Source organism: Melanerpes formicivorus, unplaced genomic scaffold (genome assembly GCF_026170545.1).
Source record: "Melanerpes formicivorus ecotype bairdi unplaced genomic scaffold, bMelFor1.0.p_v2 SCAF_45, whole genome shotgun sequence".
NCBI classification, from domain to species: Eukaryota; Metazoa; Chordata; class Aves; order Piciformes; family Picidae; genus Melanerpes; species Melanerpes formicivorus.
Window position 1 is genome coordinate 2378464 of NW_027142397.1, and position 10305 is coordinate 2388768.

The 10305-nt window shown below is 59.5% G+C and overlaps 1 protein-coding gene across 3 annotated transcripts; it reads left to right on the forward strand.

The window, feature by feature from the left end:
• The first annotated feature begins 2546 nt into the window (after positions 1-2546).
• On the forward strand, positions 2547-9750 carry SYNC (syncoilin, intermediate filament protein). Of its 3 annotated transcripts, XM_068159225.1 has the most exons (5): positions 3910-3934; positions 4380-4755; positions 5399-6887; positions 8115-8239; positions 9153-9750. In XM_068159225.1, the coding sequence occupies exons 2-5, from the start codon at positions 4727-4729 to the stop codon at positions 9214-9216; spliced, it is 1707 nt and encodes a 568-aa protein (XP_068015326.1). In that variant the 5' UTR covers positions 3910-3934; positions 4380-4726; the 3' UTR covers positions 9217-9750. The 3 variants fall into 3 exon arrangements, with proteins under 3 accessions (XP_068015327.1, XP_068015325.1, XP_068015326.1); XM_068159226.1 differs by lacking the exons at positions 3910-3934; positions 4380-4755 and adding an exon at positions 2547-2831; XM_068159224.1 differs by lacking the exon at positions 4380-4755 and having other exon boundaries at positions 3785-3934.
• The last annotated feature ends 555 nt before the right edge of the window (positions 9751-10305 follow it).

Genomic DNA, 10305 nt, shown 5'->3' on the forward strand with positions numbered 1-10305 from the left:
CCTGGCTTCAATCTCCTTTCAGGGAGTTGTAGAGAGCCAGAAGGTCTCCCCTCAGCCTCCTCTTCTCCAAGCTGAACAACCCCAGCTCCTTCAGCTGCTCCTCCCCACCCCTGTTCTCCAGACCCTTCCCCAGCTTCATTGCCCTTCTCTGAACCCACTCCAGCCCCTCAATGTCCTTCTTGGAGTGAGGGGCCCAGAACTGAACCCAGTATTTGAGGTGTGGTCTCACCAGTGCCCAGTACAGGGGACCAACCCTTGTCCTGCTCCTGCTGGCCACACCATTGCTGTGCCAGGCCAGGATGCTGGTGGCCTTCTTGGCCACCTGGGCACACACTGGCTGACCTGCTTGGGGCACTCCTAAACCCGTGGAATGGGATGGCACATGTGGGGGCTGCCATGGGAGCAGCTGACACAGGCAGCCTTGGCATGAATGTGGGAAACTCAGGATCTGCAGGTGGCTAAGGAGAGGTGTCTGGGCTGAGCAAAGATAAAGCCAGAGGAGCAGAATGCAGGAGTGCTGGCAGGGGCTCAGTCCCTGCAGCTGGAACCTCACTGGAATCCCTCTGGCTGGGCTGGTGCCTGTCTGAGGAGCAGTTATGGCAGGAACGGTGCTCTCCTCATCCCCCCACGCCGCAGGACAGAGCAGGACCCAACACTCAGATAAGCAGAAGCTGCTGGCGTCTGTGGCCTGGGGGCAGGGTCTGGCCCTGATCCTGTGAAGCTCCCAAGGTCCCTATGGGGCAGACAGCACTGTCAGGTCCCTTTCATCTGTACCCCAGCTGGGCACATGCCCACACCACCCTCCTCTTCTTCCTCCTCCTCTTCTTCCTCCTCCTTCTCTTCTTCAGGCCTCACTGGGTGACTTCACCTCCCTCTCTGAGAGACTGTCCTGAGCCTTTTGGCCCAGGCTGGAGCACCCAGAGTTTGTGACCAGACCAGCATCTCCATGGCAGGTGTGTGATGACTCTCCAGATGCCAGCTCCTGGGACTCAGCCACGGTGCTCACCCCGTGCCAGTTCCCACAGCAGCATTCCCACAGCATCCTGCATCCCTGCCCCACAGGGAGGCCGACTTCAGCTGGGGAAACTGAGACAGGAGGGAGAGTGAGCCAAGGGCTGCTCCCAAGGGGCCAGTGGCAACCAACTCCCCAGGCTCAGGTGAATGTCCCCATGTGCCATCCCCCCACAGCCACGGCCAGTTTGGCTCCAGGGACTCCACACCCACCCAGGGCCACCTTGTGAGGGCAGGGCTGGAGCGGGCACATGGTGCCACCGCCCTCCTCCAAGCCAGGATCTGTCCTTGGAAGCGCTCCCGGCTCCGGCGATGAATCACACTTTCCCCTGGGATCAGATTGCAGCTTCAGTGCACAGGGTGCCGGCCCTGGCGCTGCTTCCCTTGCCACAGCCAGACCCTCGTGCCCTCGGCAGAGCCGCGGCGAGCTGTGGGCAGAGGGCACTGCGCTAGCAGCATTGCCCAGGGTCACCACTGCCCAGTCCTGTCAGTACCCCGTGCTGCCAGAGCCTCTGGCCCGAAGCTGGGCAAACTTCCCTGGTACCCCAAGCCTGTCCCTAAAGACTGCAGGGCACAACATGGTGACAGAGCCAGAGCTGCTGTAGCGGTGTCAGGGTGCTGGTGCCAAGATGCTGGTGGTGAAGCTGCGGTGCCAGCTCCTTCCCTGCTCGTGGGGCAGATTTGTCGTGCATGACAGGAAGGAAAAATCCACCAGGAAGTGGCACAGCAACGCCAGGTCACTGCGGGGGGTGTCAAAGTGCCCCAAGGTTGCTCTGTGCTGCCCATGCCCCCCCTCAGCCGCTCGCCGGGGCCGTGCCAGGAGCGCGGCGGCAGCAGGGCAGGGCAGGGCAGCAGCCGCAGCTGCCGCCATTGATTCCAGCAGCCAGAACATTTTGTCTCTGAAGTTCTCTGCTGCCTTTTGCTTTCTCCTCCAGCAGCGCCGCCGATAGCTCCCCGCCAGCTCTGTTTACCGGAGCAAAGTCCGCGCTGGTTTGCAGACGCTGCCAATCTCTCCACACCGGCTGAACCCAGCTCATGCCCGCGGACCAGCCGGGCTCTGCCGAGCGCGTCGGGGTCCGGCGCTGACACCCGAGCCAAGCGTTGCCTGGTTATATCCACAAAACAGCGAGGGGGATCCTCTTACTGAGCCGAGAACAGCTGAGGCTCTTCAATCCCCACCCTGCCCTTGGCAGCTCATCGCATAACCCCCGGAGGGGCTTGGCAGCGCCGCTTGGCATCGTCCCCTCCGACCCCTAACAAGGGGTTTGTTGGACCCAGCCCTCACGACCCGCAGGTTTCTCCCCTACCCTCTGTGGCTGGATATTTATATGCGCAGCTCACACCAATTAACGGCATTCCTTGGCCGTTGAGTCAAAAGCCTGAGCACGAGTAGAGCTGCATGGAAAAAAGAGAGAGAGAGGATAAAAATATATATATATATATAGAGAAAAAAAAGGTGCTGGGGAGAACAAAAAAAAAAAAAAAAGGCAAGAGGATTAAAAAAAAAAAGAAGATAAAAAACCCCAAAGGAAGAAAGAAAGAAAGAAAACTAATCCCACCCAAATGTGCCTTTGCCTTTTAAAGCTCTGAGCCTGAGGGCTGGACAGGCACAGTTATTTTAGACCTGAGTCTAGCAGGCCAGGCAGGGCACGGGCGAGGTGCCGGTGCTGGGGTCAGTGACGTGGGCACAGGGTGGCACTGGGGGATGAGGCAGAGCTGTGCTCTCTGTGGCTGGGTGGTTTTGGGGGTACGTAAGCTGGCGACTTCCTGAGCTGGTTTCCTGAGGAGCGGCGGCGGCAGCGGGCAGGGGCCTGGCAGAGGTAGGCTTGGGTTGGCTCTAGCGCCGTGGGGGGTGGAGGGGGGGGGCAGATGGGTTGGATGCCCACTGGCCCATGCCGCCAGCACGGGCTCTGGCACTCGTGCCAAGGGGGCAATGTATCTGAAATAGGTGTTTGATGTAAATAGCTGCAGACTGTACAGCCCCTGCAGGGGTGGTTTGGGCTGCTGTGGGAAGGGTGCGGATGGGCGCCGTGGGAAAGCAGAGCTGTGGGCATGGGGTGGGGGTGGGGGGAAGCAGAGGTGGGCAGAGTCACTGCCAGGTGCCCAGGAATGTGGCCGTGGCCACCACGGGGCTCTGCAGGGTGAACCACCTCCCTTTCCATCCCCAAAACAGAGGGGAAAGGAGAGGCAGGGCAGAGCTTATGGGCGGAAGAGGAAGTGAAGGCTGCGTTCTGGTGCTGCTGGGGTGTTTGTGGGGCCTGCTTGGGGCATCTAAAGGCCCCTGGGATTCTGCTATTTAATGCATTAATCTGCTTTAATAAATACCAAGGGGGGTTCAGAACCCTGTTGCCTTCCAGCTCCCTGCTCTGTGCATAGGATGAGGCCACAGCCCTCAGCAGCCATGTGCTGTGTCCTCCAGCACTTCCCCTTCCAGCCACCCACACTGGAGGTGAACCCCAATACGACCCAGGCATCCTACTCTCCCCATCCTGCCCCTCTGCATCCTACCCTGGGCCCCGGCAGGATGGGACCCCTCAGCTGGTGGGAGGGAGTCCCCGGCGCTGTGGGATGGGGCAGACTTGGGGCTGCACGAAGCAAATCCCCACCATAAATCCTGGTGGGAAGATGGGGGCGCTGCGAGGGATGCAGGCTGCATGCAGCCTGTCCCTGAGGCTGCCGCTGCTTAGGGATGCAGGCAGCTTGGCCTTCCCCGCCCTCCTCCTCCTCTTTCTTCTCCTCCTCCTGCTGCCCGGGGCGGAGGAAGGCAGCCGCCCGCAGCTGGCACTGCAGGCGGTGGCCAGGGGAAGCGGCTGCTCCGGGGAGTCTGATTTCCAGCCCCGTTTATTAATAACCCCCCACCCCCGCCCCATGCTAGACCCATGTGCAGCACCGAGCCAGAGGCGCTGGGCTCCAGGGGAGGAAGGTAAGAGCCCATCCGGGGCCAGCAGTGGGGAGCAGAGAAGGGGTTGGTGACCCTCAGGAGGGTGCCATGGGTGCGGGAGCCTTGGCAAGGTGGGGGGTGGGGAGTAGGCGAGGGGGCTGCCCGAGGTTGGGGTGCAGGGATGGGGTCGGCTCGATCTGAGTTTCAGCACCCAGGGAGCATCCCTGGACTCTCAGGAGTGACCAGGGGAGGGAACAGCCCCTCTGGGGTACCCAGGAGTGTTGGGGGGCGGGGGGGGGCGGTGTCTGGGATAAAGGGTGATGGGTGGGAGCAAGCCTCTGTGCCCCGCTGCGAGGGTGTTTAGTGTCCCCCTCCCCTCCTGCCCCTCCGATGCAAAGCAGAGCCCAGAACTTTGAAAAATAAAGGCTGGCACCGGAGAGGGGCAATGAGAGATAAAAGCAGCAAACCCCTTTGCCCACCTTTCCAGGCTCCGTCCCCTTTCTCCAGCCACCGGCCGCTGGAGATGTGTCATCACTGCTGGGAAAAAAGAAACATCCCAAAACTACCTTATTAGGAGAGAAAGTATCGGTGAAAATCGGCTCTTTCCTTCAAGCCGCCGCTGCGAGCCGAGGGCTGCCTGCGAGTGCCATTCCTGTGCTCATTCCTTGGGGGATGACCAGACATGAGCTCAGCGGCGTGGCCGGGAGCTGACAGCATCCTCTCACCAGCCCCACCAGCCCCAGCTCCTGCACGCAGAAGGAAAAGCCCCCGGCCAGCCCTCGAGGGTTGTTCTCTTCATCCTACCCCCCAAACAGTTCCCTGGGTGGATGCGAGATGCGAGGGTTTGGCGGTGGCAGCCGCAGGTACCGGGGCTGGGGATGGTGATGATGATGATGGGGTGGGATGACTCTGCAAAGCGGAGCTCGCCCGGCTCCTGCTGCAGGAGCCGCCGCTCGCCCGGGTGCTGTCTGCGTGGTGCTTTAGAATCGCAGAACCGTGGAGCAGTTTTTGCTTGCGGAGGGAGAATCCTTTTAAGATCACCAGGATCAGCCAGCTCGGAGCCTGCCTGAGCTTCACAGCGCATTCCCCTGCTGCGAGGTGCTGCCACGCTGCTAAAATCCCGGCGAGGTGTACTGGGGGTGCCCCAAGCCACTCACATTGGTGCTGCTGAGGGAGATCACAGCCAGGGCACAGTGGCAGTTCCCGTGGCACTGGGGGTAGCTTTCGGGTTTGGGGTCCAGGTTTGCTTCCCTCACCCTCTCTCCCTGGCACCCAGGCGCTTTAAAGTGTTTGTTGAGGGTTTTTTCCCCCTTCTTTTGGCTTATGTCAAAGTTTGGGTCCTCAGGGGGTGGAAGCACAGCCCTGCCCAGCTCCCCCAGCCTGCGGGTGACAGGGGGATGGTGGCAGCAGCAGGACACTCCCAGCTCAGCCTGCTGCAGAGATGGAGAGGAGGGGCTGAGACCTGTTACACTCCTTGCTCTGGTTCACATCTCCTCTCCTTTTCAGGGACCTGATGGCAGAGCCTGAGCCCCCTGCAGAGCTGCAGCTGGATGAAGCTGGAGCATCCTCAGCCTCACAGGGAGCAGCTGCAGGAGCTGCTCCCCACCCGGACCTTGCACGCAGCCCAGGGGTGGGTGTGGGAGTGCCAGTCCAGCATGGGGGCAGCCCAGACACCTGCCCCGAGATGCAGGCAGAGAGTGGGGACACTTCCTTGCCAAGCTCCCAGCTGGATGAGGACACAGCCAGGGCCAAGACCCCACTGGATGAGGACGCGGCAGGAATCCCGCTGGACGTGGATGCAGATGGATTAGGGATCCCACTGGATGTGGATGGGGCAGGCATCCCGCTGGATGTGGATGCAGGTGGGGCAGGGATCCCACTGGACATGGACACAGATGGGGCAGGAATCCCAGCCAGCGTGGATGCAGGCAGGGCAGGGATCCTGCTGGACATGGATGCAGAGAGAGCAGGGATCCCAGCCAGCGTGGATGCAGGCAGGGCAGGGATCCTGCTGGACATGGATGCAGAGAGAGCAGGGATCCCAGCCAATGTGGATGCAGGCAGGGCAGGGATCCCACTGGATATGGATGCAGAGAGAGCAGGGACCACAGCTGATGCAGATGGGGCAGGGATGCCACTGGACATGGACACAGACGGGGCAGGGATCCCAGCTGATGTGGATGCAGGCAGGGCAGGGGTCCCACTGGACATGGATGCAGAGGGAGCAGGAGGAAGCCCCCTGGACGCGGCTGGTGCAGAGCATCAGTGCCTGACCCTGGAAGAGCTGGGGGACTTCTTCCAAGAGTGCATCGAAGCCGTGGAGCAGCTGGAGAAGGAGCGAGACAGCCTGATCACGGAGCTGGCCCAGCTGCGGGAGCCGGCGCTGCAGGAGATCCGCCATGCCCACCAGGAGATCCAGGAGGCCTGCAGGCTGCTGGCCAAGGTGGAGCTGGAGAGGGACAACCTGAAGGATGAGATCAGGCAGATCAAGCAGAAGCTGTTCAAGGTGACGAAGGAGTGTGTGGCTTGCCAGTACCAGCTGGAGAGCCGGCGGCACGACCTCTCCCAGCACGCCGCTTACCGGGGCGAGCTGGAGACCCAGGCTGGGCAGCTCTCCGGCGAACTCTCCCGGCTGAAGGAGACCTGCGAGAAGGAGAAGGAGGTTTTGAGGCAAAGGTTGGAGGCTCCACCATGCCGACAAGATAATCTGTACCTGCAGGAGAGCCGCCGGCTCTCCATGGAGTTCGAGAGCTTCGTGGCGGAGAGCCGGCGAGGGCTGGAGGAGCACTACGAGCCCCATCTGCTGCGGCTGCTGGAGAGACGTGAGGCGGGGGCCAAGGCGCTGCAGGAGATGCAGGGGGAGATCCAGGGGATGAAGGAAGCCCTGAGGCCCTTGCAGGGGGAGGTCAGCAGGCTGCGGCTGCAGAACCGGAGCCTGGAGGAGCAGATTGTCCTCATGAAGCAGAAGCGGGACGAAGAGGTCGGGCAGTACCGGGTACGTGCCCCGGCTCGGCGCCCCCCGCAGCCTCTCGTTTAGAGAGGCAGAGCTGTGCTTCGCAGCCAGGGAAATGTGGATGCTGAAGGTCTTGCTCACGGGGCCGAGGGGGGAGGAGAAGGGTGGATGAGGAGGGTAAGGAGGTGGAGTACTTCCTGCTGGTTGAAGACATTGGCCAGCCAAGGCAGCAGCTCCTGGGCACACGGCAAACGTGCTGAGGTTACAGGGATGTGATGGGAAAGTGCTGGGGCTTCACCTGATGAGCTGCTGCGGAAAAACCAAACAGTTTTTGCCTGTTGAAATTCTGACTTGGTTTTGACCTGCCCCTCAGAAGTGGCCCCAGAAAGCAGGGAGAAGGCAGAGGGGACAGGGGACACATGCACTGCACGTTCCCTGCAGTTTGTGCTAGCACAGGAGCTGAGCCAAAGTGCTTGGAAGAGTCAGTTTGAAATAAAAATGGCTTTCCTTTCAAATCCCAGCCCTGCCAGGCCAGATCCTGCCCTTCCCACTGCCAGCTAGGGTCTCACCTCCTTGTGCCTGCAGCCCAGGGGCTGGGCTGCCTCCTCAGAGGGTCATTCCTGGCTGTGCTGGGCATCCTCTCCCCAGCACCTCACCCTGAGGGACAAGGGAATTCAATATCTGCAAGAGCACTTTTGGCAAGGAGGCTCCACAATTAATCTCCCCCTTTTCAACACTCCCTGCTCTCAGCTTGCAGTCGCTGCCTCCTCCCAGCCTGGCTCTGGGCAGCTTCTGGAAGCTGGAGTCCTCCCTCCATTGCTTCTCCTCCCTGCTGAGCTGGGGATCAGGTCACTGAGACACTGTTCCTCCTGGGTTTCAGGGTCTCCTCTCCCTTGGAGGGCTTTGGGGCATTCCTGGCGTGGCTCCATGTTTTCTTTTTCCCAGATTCCTTGCTTATCTGCTCCTGACTCAGTGGTTTATACAGCCTCAAAACACACAGAGAGTAGTCTAGGGGACAGAACCAAGCAGCCAGGAGAAGCCTGAGTGCTTCACATCTCAGCCCAAGCTCCCATCTTTGGAATAAACCAAAGCCTTTCTGCAGAGGCTTTGGAAGGTGCTGGTTGGCCAACCCTCAGCCTGGCTGTGCTTTGTCCAGACCAACACCACCAACAGGCAGATCCCCCCATGAGAGTTTGGGCAGCAGCTGGGTGGGGGTTCTGAGCAGCCTTCCTCCTCCAGCTAATCCACAGCTGTCCTCTGACTCCCCAGGAGCAGGTTGAGGAGCTGGAAGATAGGCTGAAGGAGCTGAAGAACGGAGTCCAGCTCCAGCAGCGCAAGAATCAGGAGCTGGAGGAGCTGAGGACCAGCCTCCACCGGGAGCTCTCCATCTACAAGTCTGTTTGTGTCTCACCCCTGTGGTGGGGAGGGGCTGGGATGAGGAGGAGGATGGTGAAGAGGAGCTGGTGGTCACACAGCCATTTGCTCCTGGTGCCATGGCTGGTGTGTGAGCAAGGGGTCTGGAGGGGCAGCCCAGGGGGAACTGCAGACCTTTTCCCATCCAGGATTTGATGGACACTCCAGAACAAGAGGAGTGGGGGCTGCTGGGTTGCTTTCCAAGGCACAGGCACAGCAACTTATACTTAGGTTTAGACTGTGGGGCAGCAGGGTTAGGCTGGATCTTAGGAAGAAGTTCCTCAGTACAAGGGAGGTGAGACTCTGGAACAGGCTGCCCAGGGAGGTTGTGGAAGCCTGGGAGGGGTTCAGTGCCAGGCTGGATGAGGCCTTGAGCAGCTGAGTCTAGCAGAGAGGTGTCCCTGAGCACGGTGGGGAGGTTGGAGCAGATGAGCTCTGAGGTCCCTCCCAGCCTAAGCCATTCTAGGCTGATTCTGTGATTGAAGTGGCAGCTTCCTCCAGAAATATGTGGAAAGGAGCTGAGGTTTAGGTTTGGGAAACACCACTGTGGACACCACCCTCTGCTTGTGGCTCCCTGCTGCTCTGCTGGTGTCACTCAGATCTTCTTAATTCCAGAGGATTAATTAAAGCTCCAGAAAATATCCCTATCTTTGGGGAGCATTTTAACTGCATTTGTAATTCAGAGCAGATCCCAACAGCTCCACAGCGTGGAACCACAGACTGGCTCAGGTTGGAAGGGACCTCAGGGACCATCCACTCCAACCTCCCTGCCATGGGCAGGGATACCTCTCAAATGGATTCAGCTGCTCAAGGCCTCATCCAGTCTCTCCCTGTTCCCTCCAGAGTGCTTCCTGCCAGCAGTCAGTAACCTAACTGCCATTTCTCCCCACACAGGAGCTGCTTAGAAATCTATGGCCACCTCTGCAAATCAGAAGAGAAAACAGAGCAGGACTCTTAGGAACCATGGGACTTGTCCTCCTTGGAGCCAAAGGACAGAGGACACCTGCAGGGGCCATCTCCTCTTGCTGCTGCCCCTACTCGACGCACAGCAGCTGCCTGCAGGCAGGAGGACCAAAGTGGTTTGCTCCTGTGTGGTTCAAGGTGCTGCCGTTGCTCCTGTAGAACTGCTTTTCCACAGAGCAGAGCAAAGGAAACTTGCACTGAAATGAAGGACCTCCATGAAGAAGAGCAGCTGGCTGGGTGTGCTGCTGGGAGGATGGATCTGTGGCTTTGCTCCACAGGTGGAATTGTGTGAGCCTGGCAGGCAGTGCCAAGGCAGTTGAGGGCTTTAAAAGTTTACAGGGAGAAGCTTTATCCTTTTGAGAGGATTGCCTTTTGTATTTCAAGGGTCTCTGCTGTATTGGTGACATTGCTTCAAGGTCCTTGCCAGCCTCATTTTGTGCCCCAGCATGGGCCAGAGAACCCAGTTTGTGGGTAACAGCTTTCCACTTTAGGTAGCCTCACACTGAAAATAAAGGTTGGAGTTTAAGGATCCTTTTGAGGTCTCCAAAGCTCTGTCTCCAAAATGAACCAAGAAGCTTGTGTCAGAGCCAGGGCCTGGGAGGTGTGAAACTGCTCACACTGCAGACCAACAGCCCTGTGGCAGGGCTGGAAGCAGAGCCCAAAGTCAGGCAGCAGCACCCTTCAGGGCTTTTGTGACTGCTGGGGGACTGCAGGTCCTCACTTACTTCACAAAGGAAGCAGCCACAGCTTACAGAGGAGCATCTAACACCAGCACATGGATGGCTAGAGAGGCAGCAGGTTGGAAGGGGCCCTCAAAGGTCTTGTCCAACCCCTCTGCAGTCAGCAGGGACACCTCCAACCAGGTTGTCCAAGGCTACATCATTTGACCTTGAATGTCTGCAGGCAAGGAGCTTCAGCCACATCCCTGGGCAGCCTGTTCCAGTGTCTCCCCACCCTCACTGTGCAGAGCTTCCTCCTGCTGCTCAACCTGAATCTCCCCTGCTCCGGGTTCAAACCACTGTCCCTCATCCTATCCCCACAGGCCCTTCTGCACAGTCCCTCCCCAGCCTTCCTGTAGGTCCCC